This window comes from Temnothorax nylanderi, unplaced genomic scaffold, assembly GCF_030848795.1.
Source record: "Temnothorax nylanderi isolate EJ_2023f unplaced genomic scaffold, tnyl_v1.0 TNYL_tig0007_pilon, whole genome shotgun sequence".
NCBI lineage: Eukaryota > Metazoa > Arthropoda > Insecta > Hymenoptera > Formicidae > Temnothorax > Temnothorax nylanderi.
The window spans coordinates 1,587,527-1,610,445 of NW_027249069.1; the positions used below are offsets into that span (position 1 = coordinate 1,587,527).

The 22,919-nt window shown below is 34.7% G+C and overlaps 6 protein-coding genes and 1 long non-coding RNA gene across 12 annotated transcripts; 4 read left to right on the forward strand and 3 right to left on the reverse strand.

Moving 5' to 3' along the window:
• The first annotated feature begins 177 nt into the window (after window positions 1–177).
• Window positions 178–5,618, forward strand: Smc2 (structural maintenance of chromosomes 2). Its single transcript, XM_071719476.1, has 8 exons — window positions 178–464; window positions 575–997; window positions 1,084–1,362; window positions 1,701–2,474; window positions 2,563–3,150; window positions 3,338–3,959; window positions 4,021–4,274; window positions 4,371–5,618. The coding sequence occupies exons 1-8, from the start codon at window positions 297–299 to the stop codon at window positions 4,794–4,796; spliced, it is 3,534 nt and encodes a 1,177-aa protein (XP_071575577.1). The 5' UTR covers window positions 178–296; the 3' UTR covers window positions 4,797–5,618.
• On the reverse strand, window positions 4,794–9,524 carry LOC139780762 (ribosomal protein S6 kinase delta-1). 2 transcript variants are annotated; one of them, XM_071719488.1, is made up of 7 exons: window positions 9,394–9,524; window positions 9,045–9,201; window positions 7,839–8,960; window positions 7,513–7,646; window positions 6,138–7,266; window positions 5,947–6,042; window positions 4,794–5,757 (listed from the first exon to the last, which is right to left on the reverse strand). In XM_071719488.1, the coding sequence occupies exons 2-7, from the start codon at window positions 9,138–9,140 to the stop codon at window positions 5,653–5,655; spliced, it is 2,682 nt and encodes an 893-aa protein (XP_071575589.1). In that variant the 5' UTR covers window positions 9,141–9,201; window positions 9,394–9,524; the 3' UTR covers window positions 4,794–5,652. The 2 variants fall into 2 exon arrangements, with proteins under 2 accessions (XP_071575589.1, XP_071575582.1); XM_071719481.1 differs by having other exon boundaries at window positions 9,045–9,515.
• A 126-nt stretch (window positions 9,525–9,650) lies between these two features.
• On the forward strand, window positions 9,651–12,161 carry LOC139780794 (facilitated trehalose transporter Tret1-like). Of its 4 annotated transcripts, none has more exons than XM_071719513.1 (5): window positions 9,651–9,860; window positions 10,093–10,162; window positions 10,307–10,442; window positions 10,611–11,101; window positions 11,175–12,161. In XM_071719513.1, the coding sequence occupies exons 1-5, from the start codon at window positions 9,781–9,783 to the stop codon at window positions 11,994–11,996; spliced, it is 1,599 nt and encodes a 532-aa protein (XP_071575614.1). In that variant the 5' UTR covers window positions 9,651–9,780; the 3' UTR covers window positions 11,997–12,161. The 4 variants fall into 4 exon arrangements, with proteins under 4 accessions (XP_071575614.1, XP_071575623.1, XP_071575628.1 ...); XM_071719522.1 differs by having other exon boundaries at window positions 9,796–9,899; XM_071719527.1 differs by having other exon boundaries at window positions 9,801–9,916.
• Window positions 10,560–13,448, reverse strand: LOC139780820 (uncharacterized). The gene is made up of 2 exons (XR_011720343.1): window positions 13,308–13,448; window positions 10,560–13,170 (listed from the first exon to the last, which is right to left on the reverse strand). It is a non-coding gene; the product is annotated as an uncharacterized lncRNA (long non-coding RNA).
• Window positions 13,449–13,659: 211 nt separating this feature from the next.
• Window positions 13,660–16,674, forward strand: LOC139780785 (polypeptide N-acetylgalactosaminyltransferase 1-like). The gene is made up of 9 exons (XM_071719504.1): window positions 13,660–13,865; window positions 14,189–14,377; window positions 14,513–14,679; window positions 14,946–15,120; window positions 15,261–15,591; window positions 15,720–15,905; window positions 15,967–16,215; window positions 16,299–16,442; window positions 16,516–16,674. Exons 1-9 carry the CDS (start codon window positions 13,660–13,662, stop codon window positions 16,663–16,665), a joined length of 1,797 nt encoding a protein of 598 aa, XP_071575605.1. The 3' UTR covers window positions 16,666–16,674.
• Window positions 16,675–16,773: 99 nt separating this feature from the next.
• Window positions 16,774–20,289, reverse strand: LOC139780778 (F-box/LRR-repeat protein 4-like). Its single transcript, XM_071719495.1, has 8 exons — window positions 20,123–20,289; window positions 19,510–19,760; window positions 19,288–19,390; window positions 18,748–19,198; window positions 18,435–18,657; window positions 17,989–18,346; window positions 17,558–17,918; window positions 16,774–17,404 (listed from the first exon to the last, which is right to left on the reverse strand). Exons 1-8 carry the CDS (start codon window positions 20,124–20,126, stop codon window positions 17,062–17,064), a joined length of 2,094 nt encoding a protein of 697 aa, XP_071575596.1. The 5' UTR covers window positions 20,127–20,289; the 3' UTR covers window positions 16,774–17,061.
• Window positions 20,290–20,781: 492 nt separating this feature from the next.
• On the forward strand, window positions 20,782–22,376 carry LOC139780854 (COMM domain-containing protein 3). 2 transcript variants are annotated; one of them, XM_071719572.1, is made up of 4 exons: window positions 20,782–20,989; window positions 21,124–21,455; window positions 21,546–21,817; window positions 21,952–22,376. In XM_071719572.1, exons 2-4 carry the CDS (start codon window positions 21,323–21,325, stop codon window positions 22,117–22,119), a joined length of 573 nt encoding a protein of 190 aa, XP_071575673.1. In that variant the 5' UTR covers window positions 20,782–20,989; window positions 21,124–21,322; the 3' UTR covers window positions 22,120–22,376. The 2 variants fall into 2 exon arrangements, with proteins under 2 accessions (XP_071575673.1, XP_071575664.1); XM_071719563.1 differs by having other exon boundaries at window positions 20,784–20,989; window positions 21,543–21,817.
• Window positions 22,377–22,919: the final 543 nt, after the last annotated feature.

Below are 22,919 nucleotides of genomic sequence, written 5' to 3' on the forward strand. Positions count from 1 at the left end.
GATTGGCTGGTCCAGTGGAAAAACTCCAGGCACCCGGGGCTGTGAGTGGCTGTGGTCAAACGGGACGCTCCCGGCTCCCCCCGCAGGCTTTTCATGGGACTTGAACGAAAACGAAATGAAACTGGAGAACTCCCTAGTGCAGATCGAATATATCGGTTGGCTTCCTGCGAGGCATCAGTTAGGTTAGGTCATCGGTTTGAAAGCGTTTAAATCGGAGGGAACTGTTGAATTGTATCTTTGTTGATATCAAAACCAATCCATTGTACCGTAACGTGGTATCTTACTACTGATTTAACATGTATATCAGATCGATGGTGCTGGAAGGATTCAAATCTTATGGCAAACGAATCGAAATAAATGGTTTCGATAAGGAATTCAATGCGATTACGGGATTCAACGGCAGCGGAAAGTCGAACATCCTGGACGCGATATGCTTCGTTTTGGGAATTACGAATCTCAGCCAGGTGAATTTTGTTTGTCTATCGCACGCGTGCATTTTACACTTCATGAGAGATTTACTTCAAATTAATCTACTGAATTATGTAACTAACAACATTGTTTCTATTTAATATAGGTACGTGCCACTTCCCTGCAAGACTTGGTCTACAAGTCAGGTCAAGCAGGGATAAAGAAGGCCAGCGTTACGATAACTTTTGACAATCGTGACAGAGAATCGTCTCCCATGGGTTATGAACAGCACGAAGAGATTGTGATCACGAGACAGGTGGTGATCGGCGGTAAAAACAAGTACATGATCAACGGGACGAATGTACCAAATAAACGGGTGCAAGATCTGTTCTGTTCCGTCCAATTAAATGTGAACAATCCACACTTTTTAATCATGCAAGGTAGAATAACGAAAGTGTTGAATATGAAACCGGTGGAAATTTTGTCTATGCTCGAAGAAGCAGCAGGGACAAAAATGTACGAGAAGAAGAAGCAATCGGCACTAATCACCATAGAAAAAAAGGATAGTAAATTAAAAGAAATAAATACTGTATGTATTTTTTGTTGATACTATGTTTGGCACTTTTGTATCTCGACATCTTGATTTCCTGATATATTCTATTCGCTGTATTTTAGATCTTGAAAGAAGACATTGGTCCAAAATTGAACAAATTGAAAGAAGAGAGAACAAGATATGTAGAATTTCAAGGAATAGAAAGAGAACTTGAACACAGCAAACGAATTCATCTTGCGTGGAAGTATGTTGCTGCTTTCAATAATAGTCAGAAGATAGAAGAAAATGTCAAGATTGTACAAAGTAAGATAGATTCAAAATTGGAGAGCATAGCTGCTGGCGAAGAAGAAATCAAGAATATAGAAGCAAAGTGTGCCGAATTGCTGATTAAAAAGGAAGCGGTATGGTTTCTTGTTTTTTGTTTTATTTCTTTAGTAACTCTATAACATAGACAACTTATAACTTACATATTATGTATTTCCAACAATGTGCGTACAATATGCCTGATAAGACTAAAAGAATATGTCTTCAACTTGTATCTATTGATATACATCGTGCATCATTAGATGTATTAAATTTTCATTATATTTATCTAGCATATTATTTTGATAACAAACAAAATAATATGACACTACTATACATAATAATATAATCTTCAATAATAGTATTGAACTTACAATTAGTATGGATAATATTAAAAATATTACTATTTAATATCTATTAAATAATCTCTTAACAGGAAAAAGGTAGCGTGTTGGAATCTTTAGAGAAAGAGCTGCAAGAATATGAGAAGAAGCAATATAAATTATCAGCTGAAGTGAACAGTAATAAGGAAAATATTAAAGCTCTGAAAAAAACATTGGAGCAAATACAGATTAATATAACAGAAGAAAACAATGCGCTCATCTTAAAGGAGAAGGAATTGGAGAAAGTTGGAGGGCTTTTTCATAATTTGAAAGAAATGTGTCGGAAAGACGTCGAGGCTCTATTAGATGCACAAGAGAAATACCAAAAGGTCAGTGCGGGTCTGCTGGAGAGTGAAGACGGTGAAAATGCAACATTGGAACAACAACTGATAAATGCCAAGCAAAATGTGACGCAAGCGCAAACCGAGCTTAGGCAATGTGAGATGACGCTAAATCACAATAGGCAACAGTTGAATAAAAATCAGAAAGACATGTATAATACCGAGAATGAATATAAGAAATGTGACACGGATTTGGAAAAGAAAGAAAAAGAATTGAAGTGCTTGGAGAATGAAATGCAAAAGTTGAATTACAAGGATGGTTATTCGGAAGACTTGAAAAAGCAAAGAAGTAACTTGCTCGCAGAAATAAAGCCACTACGTGAGAAACTAGATCAGTTTGAGTCAAGATATCCTCGCACGAGGTTCCAGTATCAGAATCCTGAACCTAATTTTAATGCAAAATCTGTAAAAGGTGTCGTGTGCAAATTGATTGATGTGAAGGACAAAAAAGCTGCGTACGCCTTGGAAGTTGCCGCAGGTGGAAAGGTAACACTTTCTCTAATTTATACTTTATTTTCATGAAAATTTTTAATTCATTAATATTAAATAATCTTTGAATGTAATGATGTTCCAGCTTTATAATGTGATAGTTGACACTGATATCACCAGCAAGAAAATTCTCCAACATGGGCAATTACAGCAACGAGTTACGATTATCCCACTCAATCGAGTGGCCGGTAAATTTATGGATCAACAAACAATCAGTTTGGCAGAAAGATTGGTTGGGAAAGAGAACGTTCAACCCGCTTTGTCTCTTATAGATTTTCCAGATGAGATTAGGTCGGCAATGACCTGGATATTCGGTCAAATATTTGTATGCAAAGATATGGAAACTGCCAAGAAAATAGCTTTCCACGAAAGGATTATGAAGAAGTGCGTTACTTTAGAAGGCGATCTTTTTGATCCGGTTGGTACGTTATCCGGCGGTGCTCCAGCACAATCTGGATCAGTTATATTAAAACTGGAAGAATTGAAAGAAATTCGGAATGAACTGAACCACAAAGAACAGCTCTTGAGAGACATAGAAACTGCTTTATCAAATATTGTACAAACCGCGGAAAAGTATGCATCGTTGAAACAGAAACATGATCTGTTGACTTATGAAATTAGTATGATACGACAAAAATTGCAACAAACGAGTTACCATAAAATCAAGGAAGAGGTACGCATACATATGTAATCTGTAAATATTTTATATGTGCATTTATATTATGTATAAATTGATAATTGTATTTAAATACAAGCAACATGAGAATAAGCAAGAAATTTTTCCTCATAAGTAAACTAGATGTCTAACTTTAAACTCTTCTTTGTATAATATATATATGTATATATATATTTATTTTCAGGTGGATTCTCTGAATGCAGCTATTGAAGAGCTTACACAACGAATGGCCGCAGCAAAGAATTTAGAAAAGGAAAGTGCAAAACGTGCAAAAGACATAGAAATTCAATTAAAGGATGCAGTAAATATTCGTGAAAGACAATTAAAGGACGCTGAGAATCAATTGAATATCTTAAAGAAAAAAGCGGAACAAAGTCGCAAGGAATGGCAAAAGAGAGAACAAGAGTCGGAAACGCTCGAATTGGAAATAAAAGAATTCAAGAAAAGCATTGAAAATGGTAATAAACAATTGCTTCAGGCAAATGAGGAAAGCAATATGTTTGAAGAAAAAGGAGAAACTCTTCGGCGAGAATTGGAAGAAACCAAAACTCGAGTTACAGAATTGCAGAATAATGTTAAAAAGCAAAAAGACATTATTAATCAGCAGAATAAAGATATACAAAGGTTGACAGCGAAAAAGGAAGATATTATTAAACAAAATAGAGATCAGGAATTGGACATTAAAAAATTGAATCATGAAATTAATGATATCAAAAAAAGTGCGGCGGAATGTAAGCAAAAAGTTTTGGAACTCACACGAAGATATGAGTGGATTGAGCAAGAGAAACCTTACTTTGGAAAAAAAGGTATTTACAGAAATAAACATTGCTCGATAATGTGATATATCATATCATTGTATGCTTTTAGGTGGTATATATGATTTTGAAGTTAATAAACCGGAGGAAATGGAACAAAAGGTACATTATCTACAAGGAATGCGTGAAAAATTAAGTCGCAATATAAATACGCGGGCAATCAATCTTCTTGATAAAGAAGAAGAACAATATAATGACACGTTAAAAAAGAAAAGAATAGTCGAGAATGATAAGAATAAAATTCTCGAGACGATTAAGCACTTGGATGAAAAGAAAAAACAAACCTTACTTAAAGCTTGGAAACAGGTAATAATTCTTTGAGAAATTTGTTTCACATATACGTATAATTGTATACGTATAAATCTACAAAGTCCGAAATATATCAATTTTCTATTTTATCAGGTTAATAGGGACTTTGGCTCCATATTTAGTACTTTATTACCTGGAGCCGCGGCCAAGTTACAACCCCCGGAAAACGAAACGATAACAGATGGTTTAGAAGTAAAAGTTGGATTCTCAGGTGTCTGGAAAGAGTCGTTAGGAGAATTATCTGGTGGTCAGAGATCTCTAGTTGCTTTGTCATTAGTCTTGGCTATGCTTCTTTATAAACCTGCACCGCTTTATATTCTGGACGAAGTAGATGCCGCCTTGGATCTTTCACATACAGAAAACATAGGTACAATGTTAAAGAGACATTTTAAACATTCGCAATTTATTGTTGTGTCCTTAAAGAACGGTATGTTCAACAATGCCAATGTTTTATTTACAACTAGATTTATTGATGGTATGTCAACGATAAGTAGAAGTGAAAAAGTAAGATCTAAATAATTATCTAACATAAGTTTTATTATTATGACAAAATTGACATTTTTATATGTATAATTTAAGTCAAACTAGTTTTATAATATTGAAATACATTTTTGTCCGCAAAATAAATTTGTACCTTCATTATTTAATAATAAATATTTATAGAGAGTTGCGTTAATATTTTACGGTAAAGGTAAATAATTATTAATATATCAATATGTGGTTGAAAAACAGGAAAATAGTTGTAATATTGAGGTAGAGGTAGGGATAAAGAAAAAGAGAGAGAATTATGTTTTGTAGTTTTAAGATTAGGCTTTGAGTTGCGCACGTAGAAGTTATGGAAGATATGAGTTTAAAGTATATGATAGGTTCTGGAGTATAAGGTTTATAGAGAGAATGCATTGATTTAGAATTCAAGTTTTTATAAGTTTTAGGATGCAAAGAATATTATTTTAGAGATGAAGCGAGATAAAGGAGATTTGAGAAGAATGGAATATTAATATTAGTTGTTGCGCGTTGTTGTATGAAGGTATGTGTGTGTGTGTATAGGTGAATAATGTCCGTTTCTTGGCCACTGCTGAAGCGGACTAGGTTCAAATATTTGAGTTTAGGTTTAACGTGCAAATAATGGGTTTAGTCGTTTAGGGTTTAAGGGATGGCTGTTCTAAAAAATTTAAGAAAGTACGGAATAATGAATTAACAGTTGCACGCGTTAAGATAAAAAAGTTGGTATGAGTGTGTCTAAGGTATATTATAAACCAAGTCCATTTCTTGGCTTTTTGTAGCTGAAATTAAATAAATCTATCTAATAATAAATATTTATGCTATAACTATTATAACAAATGTAAAATTGATTAATTTCTTAATAATGTTAGCATTAAGTTTGCGAATTGATCATGTTCAACCAATCAGTTCTTGCAAAAAATGAATGACGCTTTATTTCATTTACTGTTAGTCGTTCTTCTGGATGATATTTCAGCATCTGCAACAATAATTTTATAAATAACATTATAATTTATCACTTTTTATAATTATGTACACATGTGCGAGTGCATAGCAAATATTGATGGCAACAAAAAGTTTTATTAAACAAAATAGAGTTCTGAAATTGCACATCATAAAGTTAAATCAAGAGACTAATGTCAAAAAGTACGACAGAATGTAGACTTACGCCGCCTAGTAAAGATCTTGCACTTTCCGATAATCTACTAGGAATGTTAATTGTGGAATGTGAATGAAATGATCCTGGATGGTTCCTGCTAAACATCTGTGAAACAAAATTGAACTTTATTATTGTTAAAGTATTGTTAAACTATATTGTTAAAGTATATAATTTTTTATATCTAATTTTTTTTTACGTACGGTGCCGGTAAGTAGCTCGTACAAAATAACTCCGAAACTCCAAACATCTGTGGCGGACGTAACGGGAATAGTCGGAGAAAACATTACTGACTCGGGTGACGAATACGGATATATTAGTTTAGATAATTCAACATTGTGTCGCGGTATGGTATAAGTAAGCCGGATATGTCCTGCGTCGTCGAGAAGAATATCATCGGGTTTGAAATCGAGAATCAGGATATTCTGTTGATGAAGTGCTTCTAAAGCTAAAAGAATTTCCGCTGCCCATGATCGAATTACACTTTCCGGCACTCGCCAAAACTCCTGCTCTTCATCTACATTATTCTCTTTACACAAATGCGAATATTGTGTTTTATCTGTGCTAAAATTAATGTTTGATGAATTTATGTGATTGGATATGCTTTCAGTATTATTATTCTCACAGATGTGTATTGTATTATTGGTCGAAACGTTCTGCATTGAAATAATCTTCGAAGTAGAGTTGTTACGCAATAAATTATCCATTTTATTATTTTTCAGTGAATCGCGAGCCATACTTCCATTTAATATAGATGCACAAATGTTTCTCGACATATTTGAATCTTGTTTACTGTTCGTTAATGAAGAATTATCGCCTTTCGGATCTTTGTTCTCTACAAAACTGTTTTTCGAAGGCTTTTCTGCAACAATAATGTCATCTATCTTCATATTATTAAGATTTGGTGACTTGTTGCGATGAGTATTAGATAATGTAAGATCTGTTTTCTTATAGATCTGTGTGACAGTTTTTGTATTCAGCGATGGTATACTTTCTGAATGTCTCAATTCTTTATATTCATTTAATCGATTTGCGATAGAGTTGCTTTTCCTCAATGTTGCGTTAACAGATTGTAATAATTCTTGCGACTTTTCTAACAATTGTATAGTAGGCATATTTATATAGTTATCACTTTGAATATCCGTCGCGTATTGATGATCTCCCTGTACTTTGTTTTCTGTAACTTCATCTGCTTTATTTGGTCCACGAATATTTTCATTGCTATTGGCATGTCCACTGATATCTCTATTATACGTGCGATTTGAAATTACATTACACGAACTGTCAGATACTTTGTAATGTAGTCTTACAAAGTCCCACAGTTTTCCACAACTGTAACACAATATAAAAAAAAAAATATATATATATATATATATATAAGTCAATGATATTGTAGCCCGTATCAGACTACCGACTGCAAAGGCCTGTATCAAACTATCGACTGCCGACTCGAAAAATAGATTCCAATTTAAACGCGAGTTGGCCGATCCAGTCAGTCGGCAGTCGGGTCGGCCTTTGCAGTCAGTAGTCCGATACGGGCTCGTGCAAAATATCACAGATAAAATTATCATACTGTACCTTGCATATTGGAGGACTAAAAATACAGAAGTCTCAGTTTCAATACACGCGCATAAATATACCATGTAAGGTACTTGGTTGCGCAACACATAATTGCTTATGTTGTCTTCATAAATACAAGATTTTTCTACAGTCTGAAATTATGAATTATACTTATAAATTAAAATTTTCTCAAGCTACATGTATTACTGCATTTAATCACTATCATAAAATGTTCTTTTATATAAATGTTTTTTGTTCATAATAAAATTATTTAAAAAATAATACTTGTATGAAACATAACTAAAGTAACTTTGTATCTCAAACATGTAGCCAAGATCTTTTACCTTGATTATTCTGTTACAATTTGAACGTATATCCATTACAAGCATCACGGATTTCATTATTTTAAGCACTTTATAATATTGAAGCTCTGATATCGGTTTGTGTATTACTGAAATGTTACAATTTAAATGCTTGTTATATAATTGTTCAGCTCGTGCCAAGTATTTTGATATTTTATCCTTTATGCTTGGTACTCTTGTACTGTCTGTGTCAAACTGTACACCGTTTATCAGACACGATATTCCCAATTTGTACTGTGCGAAAGCTTCCTTGTATTCCGCGATGGATTCATGCCTGAAGGCTGCACTTATATGAGCGGCAGCTATCAAAAGATATTGCGCAGAATCTGTCCGCGCCTGGGAAACATTTACTTCCTTATGTAATATTACAGAGTGTGTATCGTAATTTGAAATAAGTTTACTGATATTGTTGTTCAGACAATCAAATCCTGATGCATCGCCGAGCGTCGCCGCATCACTTTTATCTAAATTTTTGTTTTGATGCGCGTCACAATGTTTAACGATAGCATCTTGCGTTTGCAATTTTGACGTTTTACAGTTTTGCTCCTCTCTACTAACGTTGGCATTCTGTAGATTAATACTGCCATGAGATTCACGGATCTTTCTCCGATACACCGTCAATTCGTTCTTGTTCGTACAATTAACGCTTGACAAAGTGGAACATGGATTTGTCGATACATTGCGAGATGCTTTCAATGGAGCCGGAAGGATGCTTTGCACTGTATTATCATTTACAAGCACAGAATCGCCGAGAGCAGCAATACGATCGTCTTCGGACGTATCGGAACTCAGGGAATGCGCGCAATCATTAATATAATTGTCTACGTGACTAGTTTCGAAGAACGTTATAAAGATATCGCTCGAATATAAGTACGAGTATCGTCCTACAAATTCCAAAAACTTAAGAGCGTATCTCTTCCTCTCCTCCACAACTTCGGCCTCAAATCTGCCAAAGTATTTCGACTTGGGGAAAGTTGGGAAGGTCTCCTTTGTTCCCAAACGCTTGTGCAAGTGACTGAGTTCCGAGTGCAGCTTTTTAAAATCATTGTAACGCTTCCATACAGATACCTTCGACACCTCCTCGTGAGAGGATTTCAGAAATACCTATAAAAAAAAAAAAAAAAAAAAAGATAAGAAACTTAATATCAAACTCCAGAAAGAAAATACAATATTACCAAGTATACATACTATAGAAGTAACTTTGTAAATTGTAAAGCCCTTCTTGTGCCGTCTCGTTTCGGTAATTATAAAACGTCTGATCCATTTGTCCTTTGCAGGTGCCATCACTTAATTCATATTGATCGATGAGGTCTTTCTTACTTTAACAAATACTGAGATTCCTCGTCTGTTGTAATTATGTAAAATATAAACAAACGTAATATAATTTGTCTGCTCCCACGTCTCATTATACACATGTTACACTCGCAGAGCTAATGCTGACAATATTTTCGTTGACACCCGTGAAATCGTGTGCCCTATCATTTTATATTGTTTGCATTTTCATACGAATTTTAACTCAGTATCACCATTACTCAACTGAAACTGTAAACGACAGGATGTGTATTTTTTTTTTATATATGGAAATAAATAATAGCGTTTTCGATTTGCTGCAATTTGTTGACTCGACCGTCTCGACCCGACACTGAATTGAGTTGGGTCGGGTCAGATCGAAAGTTCGATTTGGAACTTGTTTAGCTGCACTGACTGAACTGGTGCACACTGGTGCAGTAAGTTAGAGTGAAACAAAATATACTTGTCTCACTCCAACTTATTGCACCTGTTCAGCCTGGTTCAGCTCTCTAGTGCAGCTAAAAAGAAACAGACCCATAACCTTCATCCTCTATCAAAGATTCTTTTTGATTGTTTTACTGTCTGCTTTTATATTTCAGAGATATCTTCGCAAGTTTTGATATTATTATTTGAAATGAGTCAAATAAGAGAAATCGATGAAGGAGAGACGCGCACAGTTATGGAACCTAACGAGAGACTTCGCAATGAAGTCAGGTAAAATGAACGGAGTGTGTTTGTGCAATATAAATACATGTGAATATTTTTTTATTGTACGTACAATTTATAAATTATCTGCAAGAATAATTGGTGCGTTTAAATTTGAATGTATTTAACGTTATTTGCTCTCTGTTTCTTTTGCTTGGTTTTAACATCGACGAGACTACTGTTAAAGATCGGCGACCCTGGGCAGATGATAAAAAATGAAAAAAATTTAAATTTTTTGCAGTAATTTTCTTCCACGGATTACCGATAGAAGTTCGAAAGAGAAAATTACATTGGCAGATATAATGCCACAGGTAAGTCCTCAATATTTTCACAGGCGTAGCAAAATACACGGGCACGGCAAATTTACGAATGCTATAAATCGCGTAACAGAATCTAGTTGACTAATACAGCGGCTAACATAGATAATAAATAAATTATTATGTATCATCTTTTAGATTATTGCAAGCTGTATGATTCAGTGTATAAACATAAAGGCTGGTATAAACATGGCTTACAGTACCATTTTATTAGATGGATTAGAATCAGATAATTCTGATATAAAAGTAACCGAGAGCGAAGGATCTTGGATCGGTTAGTCTTTGAAATTATTTGCGCTTAAGGAACACAGTAGATGTTTAATAGAAAATTAGTGCTGTTTATAGAGCGCTATGTGGCTTGTGCTGTACAGTAATCGATAGACAATTAGAATTGTAGTTAGTAATATTGTGTATTATTTTGCATTTTTATTTTGTTCTACAGCAAGTCTAGTTACAATAACATTGCCAATAGGATCTATCATTGCTGGGCCTCTGATGGATAAATTTGGACGCAAAACAATTTGTTTGCTATCTTGCGTTCCCGCAGCAGTATCGTGGGTTTCTTTGTTATTTGCCAACTCCTTAATTACTATTTATGCGGCTCGAGTTGTAGCCGGAATCGCAGCAGGGTTAACAACCGTCGCTTTGGTTTACATATCAGAACTTACACATCCGCAAGTCAGACCGATGCTTCTATGCCTTACTTCTGTGTTTGTGTCGTTAGGTATATTGATTACCTGCTGTCTGGCCGTGATGCTAGACTGGCGCAAAATGACTATAATTTTCCTCGCATTAGAGTGTTGTATTTTCTTAATACTTTACTTCATACCTGAAAGTCCCTACTGGCTTATGTGCTTTCAAAATGGCATGTTTAATGAGAAACGAATTTCCAAAATGAAACACAGTTTGAAACGGCTTAACAGAAGGCAAACAGTGAGTACAATACAGTGTTTTGCAATGTCCATTCAGAATTTCAGAGTATCAACGAATAAATTAAATTTTCTAGATATATGAGGAAGAATATTCGCGAATTATGGAGACTTGCGGAAGTCGTGTGGCGAGTGACGAAGCGCCAAAAAGTATAGCAGTAGCCATAAAAAATTATTACCACATGTTTACATCCCCGGCAGCCTATAAGCCTATGCTGATACTTTTCTTCCTTTTTTTACTGCAGCAACTATCCGGCTCATATGTGATCATATTTTATGCCATTTCCGTTTTTCGCGAAATGGGTGGAACATTTGGCAAGAATTTTAACGAACACAGCGCGCTCGTTATGCTAGGTATCATTCGATTCGTTATAAGTATAGTGACAGTTTTTTGTAGTAGAAAATACGGCAGGAGAGTTCTTTGCATCTTGAGCGGGATTGGAATGGCCATTTCTATGTTTCTTTCTGGAATGTATATGCATTTTGCGCTGTCGTACGATGAAAATGGTAATACGGAGGAAACCACGGTGGATCAAAAGTGGCTATTATTATTCTTCGTATTGGCTTACATCTGCACTAGCTCGCTTGGATTTATAGTCATACCGTGGACAATGATCGGGGAACTATTACCCGTGTCCATACGTGGTATTGGTGGGGGTCTCATGGTTTCTCTCGCTTACATAATGATGTTTGCTGTGATAAAGAGCTATCCGTACCTTTTGAAAAGCATGACTATCGAGGGTATTTTTTTCTCTTTTAGCTTCATATCTCTAACTGGTACAGCTTTTGTATATTTTTTTCTGCCTGAAACTCTGGGCAAATCATTTTCCGATATTGAAAAGTTCTTCTCCTCTACTAAAGAGAGAAAAACGCGGAATGCTAATTCTAGAAATCCTTAATTTTGCTGCTTTCACTTTGGTTTTATTTGTGTGTGTGTGTGTGGGTGTGTTGCATGATATATTTACAAAGGGGACTATTAGAAGAGATGGGACTGCTAATATTATGTACAGGAAACATTTTAGTGTTTCAATCTTGACAATAAATTAGAAGAAATTGTAGAATAATTTTGCATTTAGAATGTTGTAATTCTTCCCTTATGTGTGTAAACAAGTATCGTAATTTATTTATGGAGATTTCTCGACGTTATTGGATATTATTTTAATAATAGATTTCTCGGCCGAACTAATATCAATTTGTCTTTAACAAAAATATTGAGGCATCAATAATTTTCGAATTACAAATAATTGAGAAAAAAAGGGTATTTTGCAAATTACATCTGAAAAAGCCAAATGGTTAACAAAGGTGCATTCTTAACTGATTTCGGATGGAATTTGCTTTAATTCGAATTTCAGGCTTACAAAAATATAAAATACAAAGGATTAGAGAAAGTTGCAATAGATAATGATCTTCCTCGACATTCCGGCCAAGGAAAACTCTACCTCAGATTAAAAGCGTTTAGCCAAAGAGCCTGTTATTAAAAAGACATCCAGTGATTTTGGGACACTCTCTATAGTTACGATAATTTTCGCTCTAATAACATTTACTCTGTTGCATGGAATTAAATACAAGTTTAACTTATATAAACGTGCATATATATGTACATGTACATTTAGAAAGTTCTTTTACCCAGCAAAATGTAAATAGTATTGATTTTATGTACGAATTTTACAAAATTTTTACTTTTCCTTCTTTCTAATATAAGGAGCAAGAGAATTTCAATGCTCGAGATTCTCAGTGAGCAAAATATGTTAGCGGGTATATCATCAGTTTGTCAACAGATACGAATAGCAGATTATCGCGGATTGACTGACGTCAATCTACATTGAGCCTGATCGAGCAGAAGCCGTCGTTTCGTAACCGTCATTTACACGGGATATATTATTCGAATGATTACGAAATTGGGGATGGCAGATTTCGCACAATTTCTGCCGTTATCATTTTATTAGCAGATTTCGTCGTACTTGGCGTTGTTTTTGTTGCACTTGCAGCAGTTCACAGTCCATTATATGACAGATCTGGCTATCAGCTGAGTTGATATCACCCACACCCATATGCTCAATTCCGCAAACTTATCTGAAAGAAGGAGAGGAAGAAAACGAGTGATAGACACGCGTATATTAAATGTTACAACCGGTTAGAGCGGTTCCATTACAGGCGCTGATACATGCTTAAATTTAGCCTTATCCTCTCTTTCGTCCTTTTTTCCTTACGTTCGTTAAGCGAGTGAGCATATCCGGCACACGTTGCGTTAATATCGCAGCATATGTGACGTCTCCGCCGCATTAATGCGATATCTTACGAATGTACGTACAAAGTGGCTCGCTTTCACGCTGTACTTTAATTCACCTGTTGCAGATCTGCACGTGATATGAGCGGAGTATATACCTCGCTCATCCGACAAGTGTTGCTCCGCCATAACCTAGCGCAACTGACAGTGTCTTATCAACAATAATTACAACAGCTGGCATGCCGCCGGTTGTTCGGTAGTTGACGTCAGGATGGTGTATTCTGACGGTACATCTGACGATACATCCGATGGTATATTCCTGAAGGAGAGAGAGAATGGCGCTTACCCGCCGCAAGTCTCTGGTGAAATTGTCATTTTGCACATTGTACATAATCGGTATTCTGATCATTGCCAAGCAATTGTTTCGTGCCAGTGACAATCCCAGGGTTTACAAGGAGCAGCCTCCATTCCCGCGGGATGGCAATAACTCTCGGAGGCAGAAAGATGTGGACATTGCATTACAGAGGTTGCAGGTGGAGAGGTAATTTTGTTTGACCTGACCTAGAGACCCTATAATAAGAGACCGGCCAGTTTTAGTCAGAATCCTGCGAGGGAGAAGGATATACATTCATATCTCTTTCTCTTTCTGTTTCTCTTACTTTTGACAGAACTGGCGGGCCAATAAGAACTGGCTGTCTTATGGCCAGGCTCTAATTCAAGGGTCTCTAGTTTGACCCTACTTTTCTCAACTCTATTGCAATTGCAATCTGTTTATCTGTAAATCTTGCATTGATTATTTTATTTTATTTTAAATCAAAATAATATACTAGAGTTAAAATAATATACTAGTTAGTAATATTTTAGATATGAGCAGCAGATATCAAAATTGGAACGCAACGTTGTACCTGGACTCGGGGACGACGGAGAACCCGCTTATCTATACGGAAGAGATAAGGTTCTAGGTGAAGCGGCACTTGCGAAAAAAGCGTTGAATGTCGTCCTCTCAAATAAGATATCGTTGACCAGAAAATTACCAGATGTACGCAACCCCCTGTAAGATTTTAATATGCATAGTACGCATAGCGTTTTTGAAAAGATATTTTTACATAAATATAATATATGTAGATGTACGTAGAATATCCTTTCTCTTTTGTATTTCTAAATGGATGTGATATTTACTGATTCCAGATGTGCAAATCTCACATACGATAGATTATTACCAAGTGCTAGTATAATAATTATTTTTTATAACGAACCATGGAGTGTTCTGTTACGCACGGTGCATAGTGTCTTGAAGGGTTCTCCGCCAAATCTATTAAAAGAGATTATTTTAGTGGACGATCACAGCGAGGAAGGTATCGAAATTAATGTAACTAATATATAAATCAACATATTGGTGATTTCTTAAACTGTATATCTGCTATTTGTGTTACATTATTAGACATTATTTTAGGTCTAGCAATGATATTCGCAAATGCCATAAAATGCTCTTTTTATAAAATATAATCGTTACACAAGATAAATTATTACATAAGAATGATGTAACCATTTGGCAGAATGCAGTGTGTTAAATAATTAATGTTGTATGTAAAATATATTTTCTGATTGTGTTAATTTGTAGAGGAACTTCAGGGACAATTGGATTATTATCTTTCGACGCGTTTACCTGCCAAAGTAAAGCTACTGAGATTACCGTATAGACAAGGATTGATACGTGCTCGTCTACATGGGGCTAAAATTGCTAGAGGCGATGTTCTCGTCTTCCTGGATGCACATTGCGAAGTTATTAAAGACTGGTATTTTGACCTGTGACATCAATTTAATTAGAAGATACTGTTTTTTCGTGTATCTGATTTTTTAAATCAGAAATATTGAAATAACTTTACATAAAAGAGAAAGAGAACTTCATTAATACATGCATTTTAACATAATGCAGGTTACAACCTCTGCTACAGCGAATAAAGGAGAATAAAAGTGCTGTACTAATGCCAATAATTGATAACATTTCCGAGGAGACATTAGAATACTTCCACGATAACGAGGCGTTTTTCTTTCAAGTTGGTGGTTTTACATGGTCGGGACATTTCACGTGGATAAATATTCAGAAACACGAGATCGAGTCGCGTTCCTCTCCTATATCGCCAACTAGGTCTCCTACTATGGCAGGCGGTCTATTTGCTATTGATAAAAGATATTTTTGGGAAATTGGTAGTTATGACGATAAGATGGATGGTTGGGGAGGCGAAAACTTGGAGATATCCTTCAGAGTGAGTAAAATTTCTCCAAGTATATTAAAATTAAGACGTAGGTTTATTACTACAAGTATGTACGCTAAAAATTTTATATTGGTTTAATGAGATTTGATATTCTTTGATAAATTGATATTCTTCAACAGATTTGGCAGTGCGGTGGTACGCTAGAAATCATTCCTTGCTCTCGCGTTGGCCATATATTTCGAAACTTTCATCCATATAAATTCCCAAACGATAAAGATACTCACGGAATAAATACTGCCCGTTTAGCATTTGTATGGATGGATGAATATAAACGATTATTTTTACTTCATCGTAGTGAATTCAAGGTAACATTAAATATTATGTAATCAAGATCTTTGCATCTGTATAGATAAATAATATCCGTAGGACAATCCAAAACTCATTGGCGACATAAGCAAACGTTTGGAATTGCGGAGAAAGCTCAAGTGTAAAAGTTTTAAATGGTATCTCGATAATGTTTATCCGGAAAAATTCATCCCCGATGAAAACGCAATAGCCTACGGCCGTGTCAAATTGCGCAATAGACGACTGTGTTTAGATAATCTGCAACGTGAAGAAGATAAACCGTACAATTTAGGTTTATATAATTGCCACACTAAGTTATATCCAAGTCAGGTATGTAAATACAGATTACATTAACGTTAACGTATCTGTGCTCGAGTTTAAATCTAAAGATTTGTTATATTTGGGCAATTTAGTTTTTCTCGTTGAGCAAGTCCGGTGAATTACGTAGAGAAGAAACATGTGGGAGAATATTGGATATTGATTCAAAACCGTATGCGCAAATTCAAATGTCTGACTGCAACAGTGAAAAAGGTGGAAAGGAATGGGTATTATCGAAGGTACATTGATTTCCGATATTGATAAGCGCAGTACGATTCACGAGTGATTAAAATGTATTATTTTTAACCATAGGACGGCAGGATAATACATGTGGAAACTGGTCTCTGTCTCGACGGTACTAAACTACATAACGATGAGAACGTACGAGCGACTCGTTGTAGTAATGTACCAGATCAATTCTGGAAATTTGATTTCCACTCTAATAAAGTGCTATCTGCATAGCGTATCGTGCACTGTGTATTCGTTACTTACCATATACTTTGTTGCTCGTATGTTAAGAAAGAAACATTTTTTTTACCCTTTTTACAAAATATATTCAAATTGTCTGCAAATGTTTAAGAGATCTTTATTATGTTATATTTATTGTCATTAGGAAAATTAGTTTTACAGACTATATATTTTAGATTTAGAAAAAACCTGCGACATAAATTATAACTGACTGACCATGATCAGAAAGAAATAATATATATTTGAGATATACCGATGTTCGATTTTGATGCCACTGTATATAATAAAAAACTGAGAGAATCTAGCAGGCAAAAATATATCAGACAAAAGTTGTATGGTCTAGAGGGGAACAAATAATAGTAAAATCCACTTTTTTTTAGAGAATGATCTTTAGTTCAAGCGAGGGACTGTACGCGGGGTTTCGGTTACGAGGATAGACACGTGTGGGTATTGCTTTTCCCACTGCTTCGTCAAGTAGGGTCTAATGCCGCAGTACACAAGATGAAATTTTTGCAATTCGAGACATTGCTCGAAAATGCTAGAATATGTTAGAAATGCATTACGCGTTATCTTACATCTATAAAGATATAACTGTTTCAAGTTTTTGCACTGCGCTAGTAATCCCAAACCGTAATCGGTGAACCGAATCCTGCTCAAATGGACTTCTTCCAAGGACTCTCGACAGGAGGAAAATAACCTCCAGTAGTTATTCTCAAGAATGCTGTACGGGATTCTGTAACAAAATCATATAAGTATTACAGTACTCCAATCGCAAATAGAAAATCAATGTAACTTTTTAAAGATGCTTGCTAGAAAAGCAAACATACAAATTTCAATAAAGAATATGGTAATATGTACTTCAAAAGAAAATGTAGCACATACTTACCGAAGGTTCACTTTTCGTAAATTCTTACAGCCACCAAGGATTTTAATACTTTGCGGTGTAATATTAAATACGCCTGCTAAATTAATTTTTTCTAAGTCTCGACACGAATTTCTCAACTCTAATGTGACTCTTTCGAAATATATCTCGGCTTCTTCCGAAATTTCAAATGGAAATATAAGATCACCTTCGAACCGTTCCAAATTTAATTCACGCATTCCTTGATTTTTTTGCAGTATTTTACAAAGAGTTTGATATGTTATACATGTAACGCCAAGACTTAAATGTTCCAGCCGGCCCTCTAGATTCTCGAGATATGAAAAGCCTTCTTCCGTAATGTCTCGACACCCCCTGAGATCTAATTCTAAGAAAAATATGTATTGGTCAGACACAATTGACTTATAATCTTGATAATCGCGCGCGCGCGTACATACCTTTTAATTTTTTGCATATTGTTGAAATTTTGAGTAGGACATGATCATTAACAGATCTGCATTGACCTAATCGTAAGTGTGTTAAATGCTTCCCGCAATTCTCAAGAAATTCTTCGAAAAGCGAAACAGAAAAGTCGCTATGTGTAAGATCTAGCCGTTGCAAATATTTACATCTAGGCATAAAGTAATAAAATATATTATTAATATACGCAATAGGCATATCGCGGGTATTTCGCACGTTCAAACGTATATAAAGTTCAGAGTCCTGTGCTATATTATTTAAGCGCTTATTTACGCAGCTCATGCTGTATAACGTCATTAAATCCAAGTTCTTCAATATTTTTAGTATTATTTCATCCTGCAAAAATAAAATATAAAACTTTAATACATGAGATAGCATTACAATAAATATTATTATGAGAAATAGACTTCTTAGGATAATTTACAGGAAAGATAGATAAACTGTAATGTGACAGCTTTCTGGATTCATCCGAAGAGAGTTTCATATGCTTTGAAGAACTAAGATTATTTAATAATTTTTGATTATGATATTCTGGAGATAATATCCCGAAAACATAATCAGGGATTCTTTTCCAAGATACTTTTGTACGTTTGTAATCATGATAACATTTTCTCCCATACCATTTTCTGGAAACCTCTTCTATATTCCTGCAAATAAAGTCAAAACAAATTTATTTTTATCATTAAGAAAATAAAAAAAACATTGAATATTACTTATAATGTCGACGATTGTAATACCTTTCATAAATAATACAATATTCAGAAACATTCTTTCGAAGAGTGCATATATCCGAGTGTGCATTTTTATAATCTGCTGTCAAATTATAAGCATCCTCCTGATGAAGACCTGTGCAGTTTATTCTTTTTAGCAGACTAGTTAAACTCTCTCCAAAGTTTTTGGAATAGATCTTTTTTGATGTTCCAATAAACATCACAGCATCTATCGCTGTGTCATAATTCACTATGGTGTTCTTAAATTCCAGTCTGAACGTTCTGGTTTTGAAGTTACACGCTTGTAATGGTGGCGAAAATAGTCTTGATGTCTGGGGCACAATCTGAGGCGATCCCTTCCACAATAGATCCCATTGACCATTAGGTTTTTGAGCCCAAATTTTAATTACATTTCCAGGATTATATATTTCGTATATAGAAATTCTGATTGGATATGCACATGTATCAAACGCGATGTCTTTAAAATAGAAAATATAATTATAATTTCTTTTCCACAGAAGCGTATCTTCTTTAACAATATCTGATTTTTATCAATTCAAATATTACCGATATAATTACTGATCTTTTTGTTCCTATTATCCCTTGGTGTATAATCAACTTCTGCTTCCTCTTGCCATGAAGATATTGAGATATCCACGCCATAATTTTTCTGTATTAAAGAATCAGAAAGTGTCAAATGTTACAAAATTTTGTAGCACAAAGATAGATTGCAATTACTTTCTACAGGACAATTAATAACAGAAAATATAAGGAAATTCATATACATACCATAACGAACGTTTGTGGAAAATCTGCTCCATAGTTTGGAAAATTTTTAGGTATCCCAGATATATAGTCGGCATACTTATATATGTTAGGATTATTGTCGGCGCAATTGTCAAGACCACAAGATTTCTTCACAAATTGATACCTGAAAGTAATATCTGCATCCTTTCTTGCGACGAATCTGCCGAGGTAGGGATATTCGGTGCAATGTGAAGGATAACATTTTAGTATATCATTCTTATCATGTATCATCTCTGAAAGAAAATGAAAGATATGGAGAATAATAACTTTTGAATAATAACTTTTGTAGATTCTTGAGATTAATTTGAAATGAAAATATTAAATAAGTTAATATTAAAGAAAATATTAATTAAAAACGCCGAAGCTCTTATAATTTTATACATGAAGGATATTTAGAATTGATCAATCAACTTGTTCAAAATTCGCGCACTTATGGCTCCTGTACGCGGAACGCGGAAAGCGGAAACGCTTGCCGCGCGGCAAGGAGCCATAACATATTCATAATATGAATATAGCGAATAAAGGAAATTATCAAAACTTTGACGGAAGCTGAATTAAAAATTAATCGGAAAAACTAATTGATTTTTATACTCACCCATTATTTATGCGAAGCAGGTTTGATGTTTTTCTGTATAAAATAAAAAAATCAAGAAAGAGAGAACATGCGGGAACACGTGGTGAGCACACACTTCTACAGACTTCTATACAACGTACCAGACTGCGTGCGGGTGCTGCGAGCAATGAGCAATGCGAGCACACACAGGCAACAGGGCACAGTTCATGGGGTTGATGGGGTTGAAAGGCTGTGAACTAGAGTGGAGGGGGCGATTGGGAGAGTGAAGCACTGGTGGGGACTGGGGACCACGTGGGGACTTGGGGAGGGAGATCCAGGGAAATTATGATGGGCGTTATGGGCCACTCGTGGTGCCACCTATCGATACTTAGCTGTATCATCTGCTTAATAATTTGGTAATACAGAAGAGACATTTTAAAATAAAGTATGAGAAATAATATACAGCTTTTCTAAAGAGAGCTATATACAGTTAACTCCGCTGTACAAACAGCTTTAGTTTAGCTCCAAAATTGTTGCTAATACTGATGATGCTTATTACGCACTTTTTCTGCTTACATTCGGACTTGACTACTTACCATGTGTGTACTTGGATCATTGGATTGACTTGAAAATTCCAAATAATGTCCAGTAGACAGCAGCACGAGTGGTCCATAAAAACATGGCCGACGACTCAATCCCCCTCCCCACCAGTGCCTCAACCCCGCGCCGACAAGTTGACCCTGATGGTGTTTACTCCTTTACCTCCATGGATTGTCTCAATGTATACTGTGCTTTTTTATTATTCTAATGCAGTCTAGTGTTAAAACACAAACCTCGTGGTTGAAGCTCAGATGTGGCCGACGTGGGTGATGTTCAGACGGATTTTAATTTGAATCCTTTCGAAAAAGGGTGAGATATTACAATTTTCTGACATTTCAGTAAATGTGAGGCATGGCTATATGAAATATCTATATAAAATACTTATTATTATAAAGAATTACTTAATTCTAATTAATCTAATTTTTGTTTTATCTCTATTTTAGGCAAAACTGTCGACTGTAATTAAACAACATCCCTAACACCATTAATCAGTCCTCATGATTTTCAAAGATTTGATTTAAATCATTCAAATTGCTGGAGTACATGTGCACAAGCTAATATAGATTTGCTAATTAGATATTTTTGAGAAAAGTTGTTTGTATTTACGTGTATCGAGAACAATTGATACTATACTATGTCGAGATGGAATTGGCGAAGGAAATTATCGACGGCGTAGCAAACATTCAAAATAGCAATGTCTTGCCCGAAGAAACGTTTCTACAGTTATTAGATATTATAATGTTGCATATTTCTAAGAACGTTAGCAACGGAAAAAGTAAGTAGGGATCTCACTATATGGTTTATCTCAATATAGAAGTATTTGAAATACAAATGTTTATATAATTAATTATATCTTTTGTAGCAGCTGTCGCTAATGTATATCCATCCAAGTCGGATCTGATAAAAGCTGCCTTTGCCAATATATCTTGCCTCTTCGTAGAGGCTGCTCGACACGACTATGATGAAGAAAGCCTGAAACATTTCCTACACAATGAACATATCAATGGGCAAAGAATTGAAACGCTATGTAGTAGGTACATGAACAATAAGGAAAATATCCAGACTCAATTGGAATTGACAGGAAATAACTTACCGCACGTAGTGGACATAGATTGGCGTTTACATCATTGCGTTAGGGTAAATTCACTATCCTTTAACAATGTTACACGTCGATCCTATTACTTCGTACAATGTAATTTCATCGATATAAACATTTTACGTGAATTACATTATGTAATCTGTATATATGTATAATTAAATATTGTTTGCAGATGAGCACTCGTTTTACCAACGTGCCAATTTATAACATACGAATGAGTACAAAAGAGTGCAATCAAATGAGACATGTAACATTTACGTGTACCGTACAACAGCTGCAAGAGTTGGTGCACAAGCTGAAGGATGTTGTAAGACACATTGAAAAAATATCCAATATATAAATCTGATAGACGATTATAATGTGCAATTTAGAGATTCTTCAACTTTGCTTTGACAGTGATTTGTATATATGAAGGATAAATGTTCTATATTAATAATACAGTTTTATGTAGGTGCAGTCAATTATATTTTTGCATTATTAGCGAAGAGAATATCTTCTAATTCCATATAGAATTATTACTTTTATATGTTTATACATGTATATGCACACACATGTACACATATATAAAAACTGATTAAAAATACAATATATTTTCTATTCTGCAGCCCAGTATTTATCTAAAAATTTGTTTTTGTTTCGACGGAAAGATACATGCTGTGGTTATATCCTTTTAATTAAATATATAATTATATTAATTAGTAATTCTTTCTCTATTACTATGTAATATATATTTTATAATCGTAGTACACTATATACAAATAAAATTAGCATATCTAAGAGAAATTGATCTCCAACCATTAAAATTATTTAAAACTTCACTTTGTTGATGCTTCTCTCAATTCACGTTTGTTTGCTTTTTCATCGATGCACACAATCGTATAAACGGACAACGCAATCCATAAATATACTATTAAAAATGAAGAAACATATGGATTAGATAAATAGAGTTGAAAGAAAATAGAGAGATAGAGGGAGAAATAAAACGCAGAAAGAACAGATAAGAAGGGGGAAAAGGAAGAGGGAAAGGAAAGACAGAAAGAGAGAGAGAGAGAGACACAGAAAAATATTATGCATTTACGACTAATAATTTTGCTTTGTTAAAATATCTTTTTCATCTAGGATGAAAGTAACGTAATGATC

What these genes read in the sequence shown, in the direction of transcription:
- LOC139780794 (XM_071719513.1), top strand. Translation starts at nt 9,781, where the DNA reads ATGAGTCAAATAAGAGAAATCGATGAAGGAGAGACGCGCACAGTTATG. An exon ending in AGACTTCGCAATGAAGTCAG is followed by an intron (nt 9,861 to 10,092) that starts GTAAAATGAACG and finishes AATTTTTTGCAG; the next exon opens with TAATTTTCTTCCACGGATTA. An exon ending in GGCTTAACAGAAGGCAAACA is followed by an intron (nt 11,102 to 11,174) that starts GTGAGTACAATA and finishes TAAATTTTCTAG; the next exon opens with ATATATGAGGAAGAATATTC.
- LOC139780778 (XM_071719495.1), bottom strand. An exon ending in ACAGTTTATCTATCTTTCCT is followed by an intron (nt 18,347 to 18,434) that starts GTAAATTATCCT and finishes TTATTTTTGCAG; the next exon opens with GATGAAATAATACTAAAAAT. An exon ending in AATATGCAAAAAATTAAAAG is followed by an intron (nt 17,919 to 17,988) that starts GTATGTACGCGC and finishes TATTTTTCTTAG; the next exon opens with AATTAGATCTCAGGGGGTGT.
- Smc2 (XM_071719476.1), top strand. Translation starts at nt 297, where the DNA reads ATGTATATCAGATCGATGGTGCTGGAAGGATTCAAATCTTATGGCAAA. An exon ending in AATTAAAAGAAATAAATACT is followed by an intron (nt 998 to 1,083) that starts GTATGTATTTTT and finishes GCTGTATTTTAG; the next exon opens with ATCTTGAAAGAAGACATTGG. An exon ending in TGCTGATTAAAAAGGAAGCG is followed by an intron (nt 1,363 to 1,700) that starts GTATGGTTTCTT and finishes ATCTCTTAACAG; the next exon opens with GAAAAAGGTAGCGTGTTGGA.
- LOC139780785 (XM_071719504.1), top strand. Translation starts at nt 13,660, where the DNA reads ATGGCGCTTACCCGCCGCAAGTCTCTGGTGAAATTGTCATTTTGCACA. An exon ending in TGCGAAGTTATTAAAGACTG is followed by an intron (nt 15,121 to 15,260) that starts GTATTTTGACCT and finishes AACATAATGCAG; the next exon opens with GTTACAACCTCTGCTACAGC. An exon ending in TTCATCGTAGTGAATTCAAG is followed by an intron (nt 15,906 to 15,966) that starts GTAACATTAAAT and finishes TAATATCCGTAG; the next exon opens with GACAATCCAAAACTCATTGG.
- LOC139780762 (XM_071719488.1), bottom strand. Translation starts at nt 9,140, where the DNA reads ATGGCACCTGCAAAGGACAAATGGATCAGACGTTTTATAATTACCGAA. An exon ending in TTTACAAAGTTACTTCTATA is followed by an intron (nt 8,961 to 9,044) that starts GTATGTATACTT and finishes TTTTTTTTATAG; the next exon opens with GTATTTCTGAAATCCTCTCA. An exon ending in ATTGTAACAGAATAATCAAG is followed by an intron (nt 7,647 to 7,838) that starts GTAAAAGATCTT and finishes TCATAATTTCAG; the next exon opens with ACTGTAGAAAAATCTTGTAT.
- LOC139780854 (XM_071719563.1), top strand. Translation starts at nt 21,323, where the DNA reads ATGGAATTGGCGAAGGAAATTATCGACGGCGTAGCAAACATTCAAAAT. An exon ending in GAACGTTAGCAACGGAAAAA is followed by an intron (nt 21,456 to 21,542) that starts GTAAGTAGGGAT and finishes TATCTTTTGTAG; the next exon opens with CAGCTGTCGCTAATGTATAT. An exon ending in GTTTACATCATTGCGTTAGG is followed by an intron (nt 21,818 to 21,951) that starts GTAAATTCACTA and finishes TATTGTTTGCAG; the next exon opens with ATGAGCACTCGTTTTACCAA.